Genomic DNA, 23664 nt, shown 5'->3' with positions numbered 1-23664 from the left:
AAGTGCTTACTATTTTGTTATTAAAGAGGAAAAATTATGAATACCTTTTAAATTATAACTTATTGGATCAAGTTATTGATAAGTGATCAAAAAGTCAAATTATTGTAAATAGTATTATTCTATTTATATTATTAATTGAATTTTTATATATACACATATATTTCATTGAAGGTAAAGTTTTTTAATTTTTTTATGACAAGCTCATATCACAAGTCTTGGCTGATGAGTTTGGATCAAAATGCATGACAAGAAAATAGGAAATGCAAAGACTAGAACTTATATCTACCTGCTTCAAGAATGAACCATTCAAGCATATTATGTTTGTGATCTCCGAGCTGCTTCTTATCACATCCTATATATTCTTTGCAAGTGTATACATAAGTATATCAATTAATTTATGATAACAGCTCTATATATTTGTATATTCGTTCTATTTATTTTTTTACAATTCTATAATTTAGTTTGTATAGATTTAAGATATTGGAGGCAAATTAAGAATTTATATATTAATAAAATACAATTATGATCCAGAAAGTAAGTGCAATATACAAATGTTCTCTATTTATTTATTTATTTATTTTTTTCTTCTATTGAAGAAAACTCTCTCTAGAGTTAGAAATTTAAACAGAGGAGACGCAATGTTTTGATCTTGGAAACAAGTCAGTTCTGCTTCCTCTAGTAGTCAGCTGAGAAGCAATCCCAAATCTTAATAAGAAGCCGCTCACCTTCTTTGCAAGATAGAAAAACAGAGGAGTATTTATTTATTGGGGGAATGAATGAAAGGCTAGAGCATCTCCTCACTGGTAGGAAACGATAGTGACACGTGGTGGGTCCTTTTTTTTAATAAGATATCGTGTTTATATGTTTTTAAGTATGTGTTTATATGTTTTCAGTATTTGATTAACGGTAATTATAAATCTTTAAATATTTATTTCAAGAATTTTTTATTAAAACATTATTTCAATAATAGACAATTCATTAATTACAAAAGAAATTATATGTATAATCTTAACAAGAATTTATAAGTAGTGTTTAACATTTGTCAATTTTTAATACAATTAGAGTATGCACATGTAATGCACTCGTGTCATATAGGTAAAATAATATTTGTTTAAATATATGTCCACTTTAATAATTATAGTGCTCACTTTACCTAAGTAATCATGAAGCTATTTGTCAACTGCAATATGTACAAAAAAGGTAAAAAATCAATTAATTATTTAAGTGGTAATTTATTTTAAGAGTTATGAATGTAAATTGCAGTATATAATTTAAGAACACATAAAATACATTAATTGACATTACTTAGTGATTTCAACGACCTTAACATTTGGTATCTATACAACTTCTTTTCCAATAGTGACAATAAGTATTTTGTTCTTCATAAAGTCGTGAAAGAATAACCAAAAAGGAAAAAAAAAAAAAACCTAAACTTAGTCTCACAATGAGTAAAGAATAAAAGTTTGAATAAACAAATTAAATGATATAAAAACATTTAAAACTTACATCAAAGTTTTTAGTTTCTGCATAGAAATAATAACATTATAAAAAAACGTAATAAAAATCAAAATAATAAAAATTAGATAAATAGAAAATCAGGGAATGAATTATTCAATTAATTATTTTTTTTATTCTTATCATTTTTAAATAAATTTCATAAATTTGAATTAATGCATAAAATAAAATAAATAATTTAAAACGTAATACAATGGGAAGAAAGTAAGATGAAGAAGAAAAGAGAAAAATAAAAAAGAAGACAACTTATCTCTATCTAATCTATTCAATCAATTAAAAAAACACAAATATATATTTATATTTATTTTTCTTCTCTTTGTTCGGACTCTTTAACCCTCCTTGTCTCATGCTTGCTTGATCTCTCCTTTCTCCTCTTTCTCCACTCCATTCAGGGCCGGCACTTGGATGAAGCCACCTAAGCAAGGGCTTTAAGCCCTTAATTTGGGAAGATTCTATAATTTTATAATATAATTAATTATATTAAAAAAATATAAAAATAAAAAATAATTAATAAAATTACTTATTTTTTATTTTATTTCTATCATTTTTAAATTTTTAGAATGTTATATTATTTTCAATTAATTAACAGTCATATGTATTTAATTACCTCTAACAACTATTTTTTTCTCACTTATTTCTCCTATTTCCAATCAACATTATTTTTAACAACTTTTCTTTTCTTATATATAAAACCAATTATTTTTTTTTCAATATATAATATCTACTTTTGAATTTTTCTTTTTTCATTTGCTCTTTCTTCCTTCTTTCTTTAATTTTAATTTTCCTCTAAAGAATACATAAGAAATCTGTTACGTTATTATATTCATAAAGTCATGAACCTCATTTGCATTTTGCAATAAGTATTCAATAATTAGATACTATTGTTCTAATATTTACAGACTTTTTTATTTTAATTTAAAATTTATATTATATTGTTATATTACCTTTATTTTATGTGATAGTTGATTAATTTGAATTAAAAATTTTAATTGTTGATTTTGTATTAACCATTTAAAAAATATAAAAATTTTACATCTCAAAAAGCTAGAAAATTAAAATTTTAATAAATTATTTAATTTTAATAAAAGAAGACTTAATTGAATATTTCGTTTTAAACCTTCGAACTTATTGAGCAGCCCTTGACTCCATTCTCTTATTTTTTCTCTAGATTCTTCCTCTAACTAAGAGAGGAAGCAAGAAAACAGAGAAAGAAAATTTTGAAACCATGGTATTAGGAAAAGACGAAAATGCCATGACCTCTAAAAACACAAAAACCATCAAAAACCTCTTAACCTTTTCAAGGATGGCAAGTATGTTCTAAGGGTTCAATTGGCTATGCCACGTGGCTAGCAATTAGACCCTTAATTGTCTCGGACAACTTTTAATGTATATAGATTGTTTTTTTCTTTTACGCAAATACCATTTATTATTCAAGTTTACATAAGTTGAGACACAAATTTAAGATGTTGAAGTCAAAAGGAATCCAATTTTTTCAGTATTTTTTTATTTAACACTAAATCTTAAAGATTAAAATCTATAAAAATTAGTTTATCATGTTTCAACCAAATAAATAAATGACTAAAAAATAAGTTTTTAATAATGGGATAGAATAAAACTTAAAAAAGTATCCTATAATGATACAATATATCGATTCGAATAAATTTCTTTTCATAGAACAATACCTATCCCATATTGTATTATATTAATAATTATAATTTTAACTTAAAATTCTTCTGTTCTAGTTAGCTTGAACAAAATGCTTTAAATATTTTTCTAGTAATTAGTTAAAGTACTCAATTTGGCCATTAGTCTAGAGATGATAATTGAAAGAAATATTAAGTTTCGACCCTAACAGCTTAAAGAGTTTTTTCCATAAGGAACCAGTAAACCTCGAATCTTTATCATTAATAATGCTCTAAAGATACTTTAATATTTCACCACATGTTTAAAAACCATGTGTACAAGTATTTCACAGTACCAAATTTTTGGACTAGAATGAAGGTAACGTATTTAGAGAAGCAATCCACCACAATTAGGATAGATGTTAGATCTCCAACTTTAGGGAAGCCTACTATGAAGTCAAGAGAGATAATTTATCAACGTTTGATATAGCCAAGGCCGATTCGTTGCTTAAAGCACTTAAAACCTTCACTGTTGCGGAGCTTTTGGATGGAGGGGAGAAGCAGTATCAATGCCAACGCTGCAAGCAGAAAGTTAGGGCAATGAAAAAGATCACAGTTTACATTACAAAAGCACCTTATGTACTCAACATCCATCGAAAGAGATTTCCTGCACATGAAATCAGTAGTCAGTGGTTCCAAAATAATAATTATAACCTTTATTATATTTTTTCATTATATTTAATATAGTTTATCATATTTACGTCTATATAACCTTTTAGCCAAGGTTGATGTAGATGTTTTTATTTATTTATTTCATAACATAGTCAAAAGAAAAAGTGAAATTGCGCTTTTTGATCTCTAATAAACAAAAAATATAAGAGAAAGTTTATTTAAAAAAGTTAGTTTTCAGAAAATGCTAAAAATAAAAGAAACGTGCAAAAAAAGAAACCTAAAAGTTTGTAAAACAAGTTTAACTGGAATTTATAAATTTTAATTAAGATTATTTAAAAGAATTTTATTTATTTAAGAATAGGCAATTCATTAATTACAAAAATATTTTTTTATATGTATAACCTTGAAAAGACTCTATAAGCACGGTTTAATATTTGCCAATCTTTTAATACTATGTTTATGATGCTTCTTTCCTATTAGAGTGATAGCAAATTTCATTTATTATTCAAGTTTACACAATCTTTAATATAGTTTCCGATAAAATATGTTGAGCCGAGATATATATTGCAGGAAATGTACCAATTTATTCAGTACTTTGCACTGCATATATTTATTTCAACAAAAAAAAAAGGTGTGAATTACTTCGACAATAGAATAAAAACGTTATAAGCAAAGTTGTTGATTCTTATTCCATCCCCACTCCAAGCTTAATTTGCCTCCGATGATCATTACTTAAAGCTGATCTAAGTTCTCTAGGTCACATGTTTGCGTTGCAAAAGCGGGTCAGTCGCTGAATTTGTCTATCTCCGAACATAATAATACAGTGAAAAGAAACGTATATCGAAAACAATGCGAATAATAAAACAGTTCCTGCGGGATATGGACACATGATAAGAAGAAACATCGAATAGCAACCTGACAAGCCAAATAGTAGTGCTGCCACTATTTCCCTAGCCACGGTATCTGGAAGGAGAAGATTAACTATGGTGGATGCAAAATAGAGGATTGAACTGTTGACCGACACCTCCAACGTAGAACCGTAGGCCGTAGCTGCTGCAACATTCCGCGATGGTCCTCCATGAATACCGCTATTTGTAAGATTGGTGCTGAGATTATTGTCCTCACGAAAACTACCAGGGGGATTGTACATAGTTTGGCAGGTACCTGCTATAATCAGCCCAGCAACCACTAGCAAAGCATTGAGTACATCGCCTGAGATACTCATTCTCTGGCGTTTGATACAAACCGCTAATCTTTCAGGAAACAGTGTCTTTGATCTTAAGAAAGCAGTAAGCCATTCAATACTTTCAAGTGATGAAGCTGTTACAACTGGAGTGTGGCGCCTTAGCATTTTAAGAACTGCTCTTCTATCCAATTGGGTTTGACGTTGCAGGATCTGTGAAGCATCTTCACCTTTACTATTCTTAGCATTTATTTCAGCTAACAATTGAATGGCCTGCATGTATTGTGCACAAAAACACTGATTCAGGGAAGAGAAATTAATTATTAATGCAAAAAGGAAACAGAAGGAAAATAGAATCTAGAAATTAGATAAAATAAATCAAAAATATTAAAAAGCATTTTCTAATCAGTAGAAGAATTAATTTTGTTGGCATATAAATATTAGCTCTTGCTCTGCTTTCTAGTTGCTGCTATGATTGTCCATGCCACTGAGTTAGTCTGTCTTAATTAATGGTGATGTTAGTTGATAGATCATGGAATTCTGTAAAGTAGCTATATTTTTCTTCCCGGAGGAGGGTCCAAGCTAAGATCCCCGTTTTTAGAAACTCCAAAAAAAATTTGCAGAGGTATGAGAACATGCCTGAATTTGCATATTGGATACTGCAATATCCAATGCAGTGTTTCCTTGCTCATCCTTCCAATTTGGAATGAATGCCACCCAATCTAAGGCATCTTTGTGGCAGATTCTCTGCAACCATCCGACAAGAACTTCAAGAGCCTCTAACATGTTTGTTTTAACAGCAATGTGCAAAACAGTCTCACCTCGAACTGTCACATCTCCAATAGACTCTGGGCAAGCTACTAGGAAATTAACCATGGGATAGATGTTTTCATGTTTGATAGCATAATGTAAAGGAGTAAGACCCCATCTTCCTTTGACACGAACGAGACCAGGATCAGCATGAACAAATAGGGACACCAACTTGAAATGTCCATTTATGAGGGCAAGGTGCATGGGGCTAAACCCAGACTTGTTTAACTTTCTGGTGAAGGAAGGCATCAAGTTAATCATCTCGGCTGCAAAATGAGTTTGCCCAGAACAAGCTGCTAAGTGTAGGGGAGTATCTATGAACATTTTCTCATCAATTCGCCTCAAAATATCATCATCCTCCCAAATTAGTTTATACAAGGCATCTATATCACCCACTTGAGAGGCCTGAATCAAAGCATCTTCCATTCTAAAGACACTTGAAAATTCTTGAAAGGTGGAAGTAAAACAAGGAATACAAATATAAGATTTTGAGGTAAAGAACTATTGAAGAAAATGGAGTGAGACCAATTACCAGGGCTTAGCTCCGCAGAGCACCTTATTTCGAATTTATAGCCATCGTACTCGTTTCTTTACCTGGTCTTTTTCACAGACGAAGGAAACATCGATGTAAACTTCTGATGAAGGTGAACTGAAACCCAACACAAGTTGAACGCAGGGAACATGGGTGTGAACTTCAGATGGAAATAAATATTCCATTTTCTACTTAAGCAATAAGCAAAGTTGCTGATTCTTATTCCATCCCCACTGCAAGCTTAATACGCCTCCGATGATCATTATTTTACCACCGTACATAATGGCATAAACAAGATAATATGCGATAAGATTCTTTTACTTTTATTTAAAGCTTTTTACTTAGAAAAATAACGCAAAACAAGGGAAAATGCTTTCTTCTAGAGTGCTTTTCCAGTAACGATAGCCATTTCATTTAAGAGTATTGTTTCATGTATTGATAGTAAGCATTCGAATATGTCTCATTAATTAATTCGTAGCCTCCTGTCTAAAGAGTTGAGTTTCAATCTCTTTTCCTTCCAATTAAAAGAAATTGCACATATGAATCTTTCTATCTAAGGCTCAAAGAAAATGTCGCTGTTCATGATAGAGTTTCAAGAGCGGCTTTTAATTAGACATGGAAATCTAGTAAGTAACATGCAAGTAGTTACTATGTTGTAGAAGAACCTTACCATGTGTTTTGACCATGTATTTATTTATATTTCTTTTTGGAAAATGAAACTTGCATTAATAGAATTATCCGACCTTTTACCAGAAGCATCTCTTATTGTAAGGGATACAGAAATGGGAGTTATTCCAGTTCAATGCTTAGTTAACAATCAGGCGCCTAACCCAGCTCCAGATAAGTAGATTTGAACTAATTTTGCTCATCCATACGTGAGTGTGTCTGTGTGACTGTGTAACAAATTTGCATCAAAATCTCATCTGTTTTGGAAAAAAGAGAGTGATAAGGAGAATGACAAAAACGGATAATAAACACAGGAAGTACACAAGGCTTTGGGCTGTTGGGGAAAGATTACTTGAACAATAGCTAGGAATAGAAGGATCGAGCCAGTTCTGGGACGAGATAAGGCTCAATGGGCTTTCGAAGAACAGACTTGTAGGAATTTATTTTATGGGCCTGCCTTGGGTTACATTCAGATAAAGAAATACTGTGGTTTTATTTTATTTTATTTTTGATAAGAAGGAAAGGGAAAATGTCTACCGTAAATGAATATATGGATGAAGAAAAGCAATGTATTGGGATGGGAAAAAGGCTATCTGAATTATTTTAGAATTTTTTTGTGATCTTACAAAGAGCCAAGGCGTTGAGACAAGTAAAAAACAAACTATACTTTGAAAACCTCATAATTGGCATCTTTCCTTACAAAACATCCAAGTCCCAGCTTTTAATGCTTTGGCATCTTGGTTCCTTTGCTCGTTTTTCCATTGAAATCTTTAAATTTCGAACTCCCAAAATATTTCTTTCCTTGTCAAAAAAAACCAACCACAAGATGGGGGGCAGCCGGCTGTGCCCACTCCATAGCAATTTGGTACATGGCGTGCTTTGCTCTTCTCATGCATGCAAAAGTCTGGGGGGCCTTTCAGGACTGCCTTCCAAATTACCTAAAATGCTATCGTTTTGATTGCTTTGCCAATCATTTCACCCATCACGTGCTCAATTCCAACCTTAATATAACCAAAGATGCTGCTCAGACTCATCATAGCCAAAGATTTTCTTGATGCTTTCCACCTGGCAAAAACAAAGACCTTGCTTTTTCTGCGTGGATAATTGTACTCTATATATCTCTCTGAAATAATGTCGAAGAGTTTCAGGCAATCAAGCTGATCTTACATGTTTGTCATTTGTGTTTAGGATTACATGCAGCTCCGGAATAAGCACTTGTGTAATGTTGAAGAATGGGTACAAAAGCATTGTTGATAATAAAGTTGGAGAGCAGATCTGCCAATCAGACTGTCAATTGGATAACAATTCATGTTTTTTTGTTTTTTGGAAACAATTATTGAGACCTTTTCTAATGATTGTTACAAATGCTTTGATTCCTTCTCCCTCCAATAGTCTTATTTACCAAAAGGTATGTATTGAACGTACAATTTATATCTGCATCTCACCTCTTGTGTATGTATATAATTATGCTCACTTGAATTAAATCCGGGATGCCAATTCAGTAGCAATTGCTCAAAGGCAAAAGGCTTTGTCTGGTAAAAGTAGATAAGGATAGATCCTCCGTAGGTGAAAAAGTGCTTACTATTTTTGTTGTTAAACATAAAAAGTTATGAATACCTTTCGAATTATAACTTATTATATCAATTCATTAAGTGATCAGACCATCGAATTATGATAAAATAGTATTATTTTATTTATATTATATATATCTATAAAAATATATACATTTATACAGATAAATATACACGTATATTTTATTTAAAAGGGAGAGTTTTATAATATTTTTTATTACTAGCCCATATCACAAGTCTTGCATGAGGACTAAATCAAAATGCATGACAAAAAAATAGGAAAAGCAAACGGTAGAACTTATATCCACATGCCTCAACAACGAACCACTCAAGCATGTTATCTTTATGTTCTCCGAGCTGTTTCTCACATCTTTTATATTCTTTGCAACAATATATAAGTATGCCAATTATTTTAAAGTTATATGTAATCAAGAAGTGATAACAACCCTATATATATATATATATATAGTTGCTACAATTTTATTTTATTTTACAATTCTATACATTATTTTATATAGATTTGAGATATTGGAAGAAAATTAAGAAATTATATATTTAAGAAAATACAACTATGATCCTGAAAATAAGTGTAATATACAAATGTTAAGCATTTTCTATAGAGATGCGTTTTAAGTGCATTTTTTCCTTTCTTTCATCTACAAGTTTGGAGGTATAGCAAATTTTGGAATCAACAACAAGCGAAAGAAAAGAGATTTAGAACAAATTCAAACTGAGGATGACATGAAATCGCTTGGTGCAACTGCCATTTTTGAAAGACATGTAAGCGGTGTGATAGACATTTAATGTTGTTAATGAAAATAAAATATTAAGCCATAAAATTGTATATTGAATTCAAAATATAAAAACTTTGTCTTGGGTCGTGGAAGGATAAACTTATGTAAAGAGCATTATTTTATAAATTCACTTTATTATTTATTCCTTTAAAATTGGAATATTCTTAAATTTCAAGCTGAAGATAACTTTTAATCATACTAGATGTCGAGATAAAATATTTTTATTATATTTTGTCCATTATAGTTAATATATTTTATTATATTTACATCAATATAATGTCATAATTCATTATTTATATTTTTTATTTTATAACAAAATAAAAAAAAAGTGAAATTTCCTTCTTTGACTTGAAAAATCTAGGAAAAAGTTGTTAAACAACTGTACCCTCTACTTAAGTTAGCTTTTAAGAAATGCCGAAAAATGGCTAGAAGAGTTAAAGAATCGCAGCAAAAAGAAGCTTAAAACTATAAGACAAAATTGATAAATGGGTATTTATAAACACTTTTTAAAGTTATTTCATTATTTATTTCAAGAATTTTTTTATTTAATGTATTATTCTCATCAATATTAAAAATAGACAATACATTAGTTACAATTTATTTTTATTTGTATGTCCTTACCAAGAATCTATAAGCATCGTTTAATATTTGCCAATTTTTAATACCATGTCTGATTTTTTTTTTCTAGTAGAGTGATAACAAATGGCATTTATTATTCAAGTTCACACAATTAATATAGTTTATGATAAAATATGTTTGTTTCTTTTTTACCCGACATATATTGCAGGACATGTACGAATATAGTAAGTACTTTGCACTGCTTATATTTATTTCAACAACAACAAAAAAAAAGTGTGAATTTCTTCTGCAATAGAATAAAAATGCTATAAGCCAAAGAACATATAATTAATTAAAAGGTAGGACACAAATTTATCAATTCTTTCCTACAAACACATATATATACTAACATAATCATCTAAAAAAAAGTAAAAATGAAGTACATACATATATTTATTCTCCACATTGTTCTGTAGTACTGCTTGTATGACTAGGTCAATAACAGAAATAATGGAGCAATGGAAAAATGTTGGGACAACATTAATTATGTAGCTCACAAAGTAACCAATGCCCTGGTTAAATGGTCCCTTTACCTTGCTCCAATAATATATGCTGACATGAAAGGGTGCAATGTTAACAGAAGAGTATTAAATTTGTCCCTTCCACAGGTAGGGAGGGGATGACAAATAGCCAAATAGGGCTATGGTGCTAAACCTAAACTCAGACAGAGCCCCATGTGAAGAAGCTGAATGTAGCTGTTAGATGGAAATAGTGAGTAGGGAGACCCCATTCTTTCGCCATCTCCCCATCCCACCACCTAACTCAACCGCCCATTTAATGCTATTAGATAGACATCCCTTTCTTTTGGGAGGAGCATTTAATGCAAGAAAAACATCAAATCTTTTCCATATCGAATAATGTTGTTTATGGGTTTTATCTATTGATGAAATAATGAGTCACTTTCTTAGCAAACCCAAAAGCCAGATGTGATTTTTTTGCAGAAATAAGATACTAAAATTATGGCTGAAATACAAGAAAATTGACAGTTGTGATAACAGTACATTTGACACATACTTATCAGCTGTAGATCAGTCACCATCATCCAAGGCAGCAAAACCTAAGATTAAGTAGTAATAAAGCTTTATATATTACAGGCATGAGATTGAAATCTGGCTGACATTAATCAGCAGTCCTTTTCCTAGCCTACCTCCAATGACAACATAATTTAGCAATTAATTAATAATAGAAAGTTCAAACCGAATTCCTCAAGTTCCTAATTAGAAAGTCCACATGCAATCAAGCTCAGTATGACCCATGGACATCTTGCCACCAGCACCAGAACCACCGTTACCTTCTTCGGACACTGCCCCCCAGTTCAGGGAGGAGCCACTGTGGGGTGGCGGTGCCGCCAATGCTGGAGGGGAGAAAAAGAAGGGTAAATGCAAATTCTCCTGAAGAGACCTTAAGCTAGGAAATGCTGAAACACCCACATTTCTCGAAAACCTTGCGATCGGATCAAAAGTATTGTTGATCATTTGTGGTGGTTGCACTGCAAGGTCAAAACCAGGGTTGAAGGCAGGATGTGCAGCTGGGGTGGTGGCAGCAGCGGAGGCAGCTGCAGCAGCAATGGTGGAGAAACAGGACACGTGCTCGGGTTGGGAATGGCTGTCGTAGGAGCAGCTGTCACGATCTGTGAGGGAAGTGGCAGTAGTGGCAGTAGCAGCTGTGGTGGGATCCAGGAGAGGCGGAAGGGAGACCGAGGAAGGGGAGCTTGGTTCTTGGTAAAGAGCCACGGAGGCGTTCGTGCGCGTCTTCTTGGCTCCTCCGCCAGTGCTGCTGGTGGCACCACTGCCAGAGCCACTCTTCTGAAAGACCCTGGATATGACCCATTCGTCCTGGAATAATAAAAACAGTTTAGCAAGTAGCAAACGCTTTTCTTTCCATCCAAAGTCATTGGTGGTTAATGCAACAGTGAAACAAAGGATCAATATGTATTTTACGGTATATACTTGGAAGATGAATCAACACTTCGACGTTGCTCTTTTGCAGGAGAATGGCAATTGCACAAAAATGAGTACTTGCATAAGCAATCATAGAAATCATCCGTAAAAGATATTGAAAGAAAAAACTTTACTAGGGACCAGAAAAAAGAAGAAAGTAAGCTGCATGTTACTGTGATCTCGTATTACCTATAGTAATCCGAAATATGTCGCTGCAAAAGCCCTTGGAGTGCAAAGACAAACACTGAGATAATATTGCTTTTGACAGACAGATTAGTGAGATTCAGTTCCTTGTTAAAAGTCCAAATCATTAAGAGGTCATATTACTGTTAGATTTTGCATTTTCAGTGTTAACCTGAAAAAAGGGCTGGAAAGCTCATGGAAAGTAGCCAAAAAAAGGGGTAAAGGAACAAAGCTTTTAACACAGATTAGTGAGTTTCACTTCATGGTTCAAACAGGACCCATTCCTTTAACAGGCAATGTTACTGTTAAAATCTTAGATTTTCAGACTTAAAAAGTGAACTGTGAAAGGTTTTGCCATTGGAATGAGTGTAGGGGAAATGGAAATTAACAATTTCAAACAGGTGCTAGTATAGTAGCTTTATGGAATAATGATGCAGAAATTGTGGGTATTGAAATCCCAATGAAGACAAGCTTTTCTACTGTCTTCAAGGCAGTGCAAATGCTATTAAGATTTCCCAACATACCTTTTCAGCTCCTTAAATGAGAGAAACAGCATACGGAAGCATTAATAGTGTGCATTTGTAAGCAAAACCATAACTACCATTAACTTCCTACAACACAGACCATTGCCTATGAAAATTTCAGCTCTGGTGGGAAGCAAGGATGAAGCAAAAGAGTACGAGTACCGTTACCAGATGGATCACAGATTGACCAGGAAAATGGGGAAAAGCCTAACATTATCTTATCATAGATTCCCACCCCAACCCTCAATGGAAAGCATTGTTCAGAGTTTAGGTTCATGGGAAAACCTAACTTTTTAAAGATGATTTTGTGAATGATCAACAAGTTAGAAGTAAACATAACTTCTTTGTTCTGGAATTTATCATACAAAAAGATGCATAAGGTGAGAGAAGGAGAAACCTTGGAGCTTCTGGAGAGATAATGGTAAGCAAATTTGCCTTCCAGGCGATATTCATGCATGACCCAGTTGCTCTTTTCTCCTTTAGGAGCTCTTCCTCTATAAAAAACTAGAGTCTTCTTCATTCCAACAAGTGCACAAGTCTTTGAGCTATAAATCTCCCTATCTTTTCCCGTAGCCTTCCAATAACCAGCTTCAGTTGCTCGGTTAGTTCTCAACCCAGTTGGGTACTTCCTATCTCTCAAACTGAAAAAGTACCACTCTTTTTCCCCCATCTTTGCCTTCTCTGCCATATCACACCAACACAAACCAAATAAAGGAGTTAATATCATAACAACAATCACTTACGTTTAACGATGAAAAGGGTAGTCAGCAAAAATGATAATGATCACTTACCAGGAAGTTCCCAAGGCTCGCACTTGTTAAGGTCGACCTCAGCTATAGCTCTACCAGTAAAGCTACTATCAAGAACCTTTTTCAAGAGATAGTAAGTAATAAGCTCTTCATCAGTTGGATGGAATCGAAAGCCAGGAGGTAAGTGAGTATCACCGTTGTCAAAATGATGGTAACTATCCATATCGAGAACCAAACAACAAAACCTTCACCCCAACTTCAAAGAGAACAACAAACACAGCCCTTGCCAGCAAACTTCTAAAAAACCCTAAACTTCAAAACCAAAGCTTTAACATCATGAAGTTTAGCTAAACGGTTTGCGTTCGATGAGGAAGGAAGAGAAACGAGGGAGGGGGAGAGAGTTATATGGGGGTGTCAAAGCGGGATTTGATGAATCCAGTGACTGACAGAATAAAAAAAATAGGCAAAAAGATTAATTAAAAGAGGGAGAGTATGATCTGGAGCTGGAAAAATCTCTGCGTTTTTTCTCTGCTCTGTCCTCTTCCGCAATCTCTCTCTGTCTCTCACTCTCAATGGCTAAGGATTATGATAAGGGGCAAAGAGAGAGAGGGTGATGTATGTGTCTGAAGGGAGTGGGCTCTGGGGTTCTGTTTTGAGTATGCGTGCGTGCGTGAGAAAGTGTGCAGGTATTCTCTGTCAGTGAAGAAAATGAAAGGGAGGGAACAGAAAGTAGTTTTTATGAGAGAGGTCCTTTTAAGAGAGAGAGAAAGGAAAAAGGGGTAGAGATGGGGGGAGGAGGGGCGATGAGAATTGAGAGGAGAGATTTCACCATGTATCGATAAAGCTGTTTCATATCTCTCCTGTCAGCAGAGTACAAGATTAAATTATCAACTTGACAGAGACATTGTAATTACACGCCACCTTCTCCCTCCCCCATCCTTCCCCTTATTCCCATTTCCCTATATATCCTACTCCTTTAATCTTCAATTAACTTTAAAACAGTAACAACCAGCTTACCATTATATTGCAAATATAGAGAGTATTATGATTTGCCAAGTGTGCAACATGTAAGACCAACCCTATACCATAAAGGCTTAATGGGTGAAGGGACTTTGAGAATTGTTTACTGTCTTGTATTGGGAGTTCTTATCTACCTGATTGAATTAAGTCAAGAAGATCATTTGTTTTTGGTGTTTTTTTGTTCATTTGTGCTAGTTCTAGGGTGTCCTTGAAGCCAGAAATGAAAAGCCATGGTTGATGGATTCCCTATTATTTCCAGAGTAAACTTGTGGTTGCTATTCCCCCTTTCCCCTCCACCCCATATTATACATGACATGTTTATGGTATTGAGGTACAAACCACAGTTTGACACATAAGACAAAAATATTTCCCCAGGGAGTAAGCAAACAAAGCAAGGTGGCAAAGGAGATTTCATTTTTACCCCCCCCTCCTGCTGTTTTTCTTCCAGGCATGTGCCCTTGTGGCTATGAAAATTCTACAGGCACTTGGTTTTTTTTTTTCCTTCCTTTTTCTTTGTTATATACAAAATGTGAATTTGCCTTTATTTTGGTAGGAATTGCAGACAAATTCTACAGTGCATGGCCCCCTACCTATTTTTTGATGGATTGAATGCTGAGTACTGGGTTAGGTGACATTCTCAGCTAGGCAAAAGATAAAAAAAATTAAAAAAAAAACTGAAATTTTCAGACTGAATTATGGACATCAATAAAGTATAGGAAAAATCATTTAAAATCAATTTAATTACTAGAGACTTCATATCAAAACCACAACTCATCCCATTGTTTCAAGAAAATAAAATTATTCTCAGATTGTTGTAACATTTATATGTCTTCCTCTTAGTATTTCATTTTCAAGTATAATGAATTTGGAAGTAAGAATTTTATAAAATAAGTAAGAATTAAGAATGTGAATAGATCTGTAGTAGGAGCAATATTGTCAGGTGGTTAAATAAGACAAGCAAAAAAATTAAACAGTGAGGCTTCTGATCCTAAAATCTTACGAGTACTTTACTATTCAGTTATTTATCACATAGACTATTCAGATTATGGTCTTCCTGCAAAATCATTATGTCTTTTTTATTATATTTAATAAAATATTTATTTTTTATTTGAAATTAAATAAATTTTTATAATGAATGAGTGATTAATTATTAGCAATTAAATTAAAACTCACTTGCTACTTTTATATTCACTTTATGTAGTTTCGAAAAATAAAAATATCATGTACTTATTTATTATAATATATTAATATATTATATAATATAAAATTATAAATAATAATTTGACTAACATAAGAATAAATAATCATTTATTAATCATAAAGATTTATTTTATTTAAAATAAAAACATAAACTTATTATTTATTATAATAAAATAATAAAAAACTTTATTTAAATTTTTTCAAATAATTTAAAATATTTTGATAATTTGTTTTTTCTGAAATTTTTAAATAATGGAAAAATTCATATTCCAAGTACTGTAATAATGAATAGATTGCAAGACAGTAGGAATTTTCTCTCATGCTTTTGATTGATGCATTTAACTGTTCATTCTGTTCTAGAGAGAGATATATCAAATTGAAAATCTTTATGGATTCCTAATATTACAAAAATCACACAATATTCACTGCCCATCTTTTGTCACATATCATATCAAAAATAGTAAAAAAAATTAAAAAAAAAAAGACAATCTAACAGGATTTTCTATCAAAATCAACTGATCCAAAATAGGATTCAATTTTATATCATGTTTTCATTAAAAGTTCAGAAAAATGTGCCCAATTCTCAGGCTTTCCTTTTGCCATATCTACACTGAAATCCCCAAAATCAAACAAAATAATATTTACTGAAAGTAGACAATTCCTTAAAAAAAAAAGGGAATAAAGAGAAATTAGAGAATAAAAAACAGAAAAGCTGAGAGTGGTTGGTGAAGTGGACTTGATGATTTTACAGCTAGAAGACACATCACGTACAGACAGGCTGCCTTGCTTCTGTTTCCCTTTGCAAATTTTCCTTTGTCTAGTCCTTTGATTTCGTTTTCATTTTTAAATTTAAGAATAATAGACTTGTATATATTTATCAATTTTATGTAAAATGATACAAAGGAGTTCAATTTTTAGTATTTAGATTTAAACAAACTTGAAAAAGCAATGATCAGCTTCACTGAAGTTCATATAATTTTTTTTAATACAACCCAATTAGTTCAAATTGATTTTTTTAATAAAATTTAAAATAAATAGATTATTCTGTTAAATTTTTTACGAAATTAAAATACAGACTTACATTAATTTATATTTTATATTTTATCAAAATCAAGTTAAAATAATGTGATCTTGATAAACAAATAGTATTATAATTTATAATATGATTTAATAAATTGAAGTAAACTCTTATATTTAAAAGTTAATTTGAACATGTAATTTTTGTAAAAAAATTTAAATCTCACGACAGATGAAGCAAAAGATTCACTTTTAAATGTATGGTTAGGTTTTTTCTTTTGTTTACAACAATATCAAGATGACCCAATGAGGGTTACTGAAAATATATTAGTATGTTAAATCTCGATAATTAATCTAATTAATATAATTTTCACTATTAAATCATCTATCAAAAGTTGTATACATTTTATGTAAACTAATTATTCATAAAATTTAAAATATTCAACTAAAATTAAAATATAAATATATAGTTTTCGTATTCACTTTTATTAAAAGCTTACATTTTAAATGATGTAGATAGTAATCTATTTAAATTGAAGACCTAAAAATTGAATCAATAACCAATTAAATTAATGGAATTAATTAGTGGGTATCTTTGCGAGATGCCAATATTCAAAGTTGTTCGACAAGAATAATTTGTCCGGAAAAAAGGGTACTTTGGTTTTTTTTCTTCCTTTTTAATTTATTTTAATATAACAAATGGGTTTTTCTTTTTATGTGGACTATTTCTTTTTGGGGGTGTTGGAATTTCAACTCATGAAATGATTAGATTACCATGCATGCATCAATTCAAGCAATCCCATCCATCCATCACCAATCAGAAAGGAGAGCTTGATGCTATGGGATTTTGACGCGTCATGCTCGGATTTTGAGATTGTCACAGGCTTTACATCAAATCAACTCATCAATCTGCATGCTTAGGTCCATATCTTTATATATATTTGCTTTTTCTTTCTTTCTGTCTTTCATTTTGCCCAATTCCATGCTTTCTTTTTCTAGTTGTCAAGGCTTCTCTAACAGTAGTTACCTAAAAAAGCCAAAAAATCCCCCCATGATCTTCTCCCATTTTGGCCACCCCCTCAAGTTCTTCAGTTTTTCACCCTTTGGGGGCCTATCCCCGTCATGCATTTACGGCTTCCCCCCTGCCCCCCCTTCTCTTCTTCTCCTGTCCCTTCTTCGTAATGCTAACCCAAGCATCTGGCTTTCCCCCAGCCACCAACCTTTGCCTTTCTTTTCTTCACGATTGGCCCTATGCAAATCCATGAAAATACTCACTTTATTTTAATAACACTGAACATTTCCAACGCCTACGAGTTATCTACCTCTTCAAGGTTAAAGTGTCATTGATGAAAAGTTTGAAAGGGAAAATGAATGTAATAGGTAGGGACTAGGTTAACGGAGTGACGAGTGCTGATATAATTATTTTTTACATAAAATTTTAAATTCTTTCTTGATTAATAAAATTATATTTATGTTTAGCAAGTTAATTATTTCCATGTTTATATATATCAATAAAATGTTGGCATGACTCTGTAAATTAATTTATAACACTAACCATATATTAAGTTATTTTAATTAATTTTTTTAATCATCAAATGTCTTTTGGATAATATCATTTAATTAAAACTTAATTTTTAAATAAAAGGTGATGATATTATCAATAATTGAACCGATTGGTTCAGTTTTATCCTATCCCATTCCAACCAAATAAGTGTTCGTTCACCAGTTATGTAGTTTGTCTTCTTTACTAAAGACACACCCTTTTATAACCAGAGAATGGCAGTTGACTTTTAAATAAAATCCACAAAAGGTAAAAATTCTTTCACAGGAGGAGAAAAATTGAATTAAATTAAAAAAAAAACTTTAAATTTTGTTAATCATTATTTTTTTAAAATAAAAATTTATTTTAAAATCAAACGGGGAAAAAAACAAAGTAAAAAACAAAAGGCTCATGAACCGAGAGATTACCTAGCGGATCGCGCGTGACGACATGGTGAAGTAAGCCGCGCCGCCCTCCACCTACGGCGTTTCGTAGTGCGAGTCAGGGTCCCACTCGTTTATTTTCCCTCTTTATTTTGGCTCACCCGCTGCCTCCCTTCCGCTAAAATGCGCCCCTCCCAGGTGCATTACGCACATCCCCAAGTCTCCCCAATATAGGCTATAAAGCGTAGATTTTTTCATATATATTTTGTACAGTAGCAGTACCAATAATGGGACCCGTACGCCTCTGATCGTGACACGTCAACGTCCATTGTGGGTTCAGGTGACGTGGCGGGATCTTAGGTGGGGTAATTTTACAACCTGGAATTGATTGCCTGTACTTCAATAATTCGATTCGTTCCTGCAATTTTTCACATGCACGAATGGATAACTTTCTTTCTTTCTTTATTTTTTTTTTCATATTTGGATTTTTTGAAAAAATCACTAATTCCTTAAACCGAAATCATATCCTTTAATTATCATTAAATCAAGCATTTTTCATAACATTACCATAACATTAAGTGATATTTTCATGTATGGTTCTAACATATAATTATTTAAATTTAGGAACTCTGATTTAATTATTTATTATTATTGAATTTTAGGGTTGACACTAGATAAATTATCACAACCGTTACAATAAGATAAATACAATATATATGTTATTTAAATATTTAATTCAATACTTAGTGTATTAGTTTTATATTATATTATGTTGATTTGCCTTTCGACAAATTTACATTAGGAACATCACCGATTGATTAACATCATTAAGTTTGAATCTATGAATACTTGTTATCCAAACAAATAAATCATGTTAGTTGAGTTTTAAGCATATGAATATTAATTTATACTTTTAAAAATAAATTTTATTTTTCTTTTTGAAATGTTTACTGTATCTGTAAGTTTAGATATGGTAATAAGTATCCAGTAAATATTCTCACTATATTCAAAATTGAAACGATTTGAAATAATAAATTTATGTAAATTCATTAAAACAACAAGTACATTATTAAAGTGAGAGTTTGAGTTCAATCACAATGAGTATTTCTTAGAGTAAAAGTTACTCAAACTCGAATTGAGTTTCAGACATTAATTAATTTGAACTCATTAACGTCACTGCAAATCCTAATAATTGCTCAATAATTGATCTCTAAATCAAAATTTTCTGCTCTTTTGTTTCTTGGACTTATATGAGACACAAGTGAACCATAAAAGATGCCATTGAGAATAAAGACATATGGAATCTCAGTTAAAAACAAATTGATATGGCAGATTCCTATTCAAATATATTCCTTTTGAAACAAAGGTAAACTCTTTCAAGAAAGTATAGGATTCCTTTGTTGCATGCAGCATCTAAAAGCCTTCATTGCAGATCATCAAAGCTGTAATTTATACCATTTTCCAAAGTTTTGCACCAACATCAGACTGAACCCATTTTTAGCTACAAAACATTTCAACTACGTTTTGCTTCACCAAGCAAGACTGTCAACAAGCAAGTCCTCTTACGGCAATTTCCATGTATGCAAGAATCTACTCGTACGAGCCTCTAATTTATTTGATAAGAAAGGAAGAAAATGTGGTCACCGCCATTGCAATTGACTTCAATTTGTTCACAGGACCTAAGTTAGTAGCAATTCCAATTCATACATAGCGGGCCTTTAAATCAAATCAATCAGATGGTTTCCCACAATTGGTCGACACTATGCAGAACTTTGATTGATTTTCCGTATAGGTTGCATCTGTGTCAACATGGTCAATGATGAACATGTTCTTGATAGGACAATGAGTAGGTTGATGTGATCTTAAATATGTGGGACCTTTGATTTACCTCTCGTGTTGGATTGATAACCTCTTTCCTTTGGGTAGAAATTGATTGATACTCCATTTCGAAGCATTATAAAATTATGCCCATATAGATTAGATTGTACAAAGTTTTCTTGTTCACTTACTTTTTGGGGGTCATTGTAAAAAAGGGTCTTTCAAATCATCTTTAGATATTGTCTCTAGCATTGAGTGTTTATTATTACTTGCTTTTTGGGACATTTTTAGTCTAAGAACACATCCAAAAGTTGAGTGACAATGTTGAATGTCATTTAATCCTAATAACCCAATGTTTATGCCTTTGTTTTAAGGGTGAAATAAGAGAAAATTTGTAAAATAACTCCACATACTTTTATTGTTTAAGATAGATTATTCACAGATTATTAAGAATTAAGGAAATCCAAACTTCACCAATGATAATCAAGCACATTAATTAGGGAGCATTTTTCTCACATGCACACACACACAGAGAAAAGAATGACTTGCTTAACATCTTATTTCCAAAAAGAATATCTCAATTTTAAATCCTCCTTCCTCTCACTATTTGCACACACAAATCAGATTTGGTTAATGTTAGTTTTGGGCTTTAAGTTTCAGTTTTAGGCAAAAAATATTTTTAAATTTCAATTTAGGAAGCCCATTAGGTTGGGCCAAGATCCAAAAGGTTGGGTGGTCTTTGCTTATGGTTTCCTTTTGGTGATTGGGAGTTCATTCCTAGCTCTTCAGGGTTTCGTTTTAAACAATGATATTCTTCGTTAGTTGTTATTCCATTTAATGGCAATTAAAAATTTTTTATTTCACACATTGTGCTCTATTTTTCTCTTATAGGTGGTTGTTTAATTCATGAATTTTCCAACAATCTATACACCTTTGAAACTTCTCAAATTTCAATGGGTCATTGAAATAGCTATAGCTTGTAGATCGTAAATTTCAATTGATTTTAAGTTGATCGTGTTTCATATATTAACTATGTTAAATCCTCTTAATCCTTTTAAGACTTATCTAAAGTATGATTAATTAATCATGTTATGATGTATCCATATAAACTGTGACTTATTTATCACCCAACCTTTTAGTCGTATTCATGTGTTAAGTAGACACGTTTACTATACGATTAAGACTCGTTTATTGATTTATATAAATATTAATATTTTTATAATGATTAAAATTTTCTAATGTTGAAATATTATGATACTGATAATTTTTGTTGTAAATTTGATTAAGAGAATTATATTTTAATTTGTATATATGTTAATTTAATAGTTTTAATTGTGTTTTAATCATGTTAATCGTTTCAATTGTAATAATCATGTAAATATATTATATGGTATTGTGTTATATGTTTATTAAATGTATTCGTGTATATATTTAAGATCTTGATAGACATAATTAATTAATTGTGTCATATTCTTATTTACTTATATATCTATCAATATTCTGTATTTACACAATTTGATTAAAGCACAAAAATATAAATTGTTATGTCTAATAGCTTAATTTGCTATATATATATATATGTATGTATGTTTGGCCTAACTATATTGTTTGAGTTTTATTATTTTTCTTTCTTGATGTAGTTGAAGTTTAAGGCTTCTATCAAAATGAAAATATAGTCTAATCCTTATTACTTTAGTTAATCCAAATAACACCATTAGGTATTTCTTTTTTTTTGGGTTATAAATTTCACGTGTGAATGTTGACAATTTAAGTCAATAAATTGAACTATTGAAAGCATATAGAATAATAGCAATTTAATTCGATGGCTAGCAAGAAAGGGAGCATTGATTTTAAAGACCTTCAAAACAAATAGATTTTTTAGACAGTTAGATGAAGACACAAAAGTTTTTCCATAAGATAGATATAAAAGGTATAATACTTTCAAAAGTCTATGAAATTATTTTAAAAAATTTAAAATAAGTTTTTATTTTTTTTTGCATTTAATCAAGTTATGTATTTTTAATTTAAATTAATTAAATAATTTTTTATAATTAATGGTTAACTAACTAATAATTATATTTAGTTAAAATGTTACTAGTCATTTTATGTCATATGGTGTTAAGGTAATGCTTAAGTAGAGGGGAATAAAGTCATGTGGTTATGTTTTCATGTCATGTCTTTCATTAATTACAATTTGTTAGTATCTTATATCAATAACATTTTATATGAAATGACAAGTGATGTTTTAACAAATAGTTAGTTATAAGAGTCTATTTAATTTAAAATAAAAATATAAAGTTTGATTAAACGTAATAAAAGAATAAAAATTTATGTAAAATTTTTTAAATAATTTAAGAACTTTTTCTAAGTATTATGTGATAATAAAATTTAAAAGTCTTTGGTTACAAATCAACATTGATTCCTCTCCCATTATAACAAAATCCTTGTTTACCCTGTTTTTTTTAAGGGAAAGTTACAATTTTGAAAATAAAAAGTTTTCTTAAAAAAACTTTGGATGGACAAAAAATTTGATATCGATGATAGATTATTTTAGTACTCATAAATTAAATTAATTTAATTATAAAAAGTTATATCAGTTCATCAAATGAAGAGTTCTATTTTTTATTTTTCTTATATCTTGATTACATTTACATCTTAACTTGAAAGGTTAGAGAACACTTTTTTTTTTTTTGAAATTTAGGAAATGGCACATGTGTTCATGTCTGTTTACTATTGAACCAAAAATTAAAATAATCAAAGTACATGAGTACCATTACTCTTAACTTTGAATAACCATGCAAGTTGCTTAAGGCTGCTATAGTTTTCCTAGTGGGCACTTAAACTAGAGCTCTAGAACTCTTTGTCCATGGTAACCACCAACATAAATTGATTCGTTCCCATGCAAAGGACCAAAGTATGTTTAACGTGTGGTGAAGGAATTGCATTTCTCTTCTCTTAACAATCTATATATTGATCATCTAAAGGATACCGTCTCTCTCCCTCTCATGACTCTTTATGCAGTTCTCAACTCATGGAAGAAGCCAAAACAGGAGCCAAAAAATGTTCAAGCAAAAGAGCAACAAAGGTTATAAACTATGAAGAATGGAACTTGGTAATCACTATGGGAGATGCATTTTCTTTGCACATATTCCTTGGTATTCCATTTAATGGCAATTAAAACTTTTTTATTTCAGACATTGAACCCAATATTTCTCTCATAGGTGGTTGGGTTCAATTCATGAATTCTCCATGAACAAATTATATATGCCTTTAGAACTTCTCAAATTTAACTAGATCATTGAAATTT

At 31.2% G+C, this 23664-nt stretch overlaps 2 protein-coding genes across 4 annotated transcripts; both read right to left on the bottom strand.

The window, feature by feature from the left end:
- Positions 1-4356: 4356 nt before the first annotated feature.
- Positions 4357-6462, bottom strand: LOC110419612 (ankyrin repeat-containing protein BDA1-like). Of its 2 annotated transcripts, XM_021432706.1 has the most exons (3): positions 5814-6462; positions 5632-5723; positions 4357-5265 (listed from the first exon to the last, which is right to left on the bottom strand). In XM_021432706.1, the coding sequence occupies exons 1-3, from the start codon at positions 6226-6228 to the stop codon at positions 4567-4569; spliced, it is 1206 nt and encodes a 401-aa protein (XP_021288381.1). In that variant the 5' UTR covers positions 6229-6462; the 3' UTR covers positions 4357-4566. The 2 variants fall into 2 exon arrangements, with proteins under 2 accessions (XP_021288381.1, XP_021288380.1); XM_021432705.1 differs by having other exon boundaries at positions 5632-6462.
- Positions 6463-11067: 4605 nt separating this feature from the next.
- Positions 11068-14197, bottom strand: LOC110419469 (protein CUP-SHAPED COTYLEDON 2-like). Of its 2 annotated transcripts, XM_021432535.1 has the most exons (4): positions 13422-14197; positions 13028-13311; positions 11414-11818; positions 11068-11337 (listed from the first exon to the last, which is right to left on the bottom strand). In XM_021432535.1, the coding sequence occupies exons 1-4, from the start codon at positions 13600-13602 to the stop codon at positions 11299-11301; spliced, it is 909 nt and encodes a 302-aa protein (XP_021288210.1). In that variant the 5' UTR covers positions 13603-14197; the 3' UTR covers positions 11068-11298. The 2 variants fall into 2 exon arrangements, with proteins under 2 accessions (XP_021288210.1, XP_021288209.1); XM_021432534.1 differs by having other exon boundaries at positions 11068-11818.
- Between the last annotated feature and the right edge of the window lie 9467 nt (positions 14198-23664).

Source organism: Theobroma umbraticum, unplaced genomic scaffold, assembly GCF_002168275.2.
Source record: "Theobroma umbraticum cultivar Fairchild unplaced genomic scaffold, ASM216827v3 scaffold_67.0, whole genome shotgun sequence".
Taxonomy (NCBI): domain Eukaryota; kingdom Viridiplantae; phylum Streptophyta; class Magnoliopsida; order Malvales; family Malvaceae; genus Theobroma; species Theobroma umbraticum.
The sequence above is the reverse complement of the archived record's forward strand: the minus strand, read 5'-3'. Positions and strand labels throughout refer to the sequence as shown.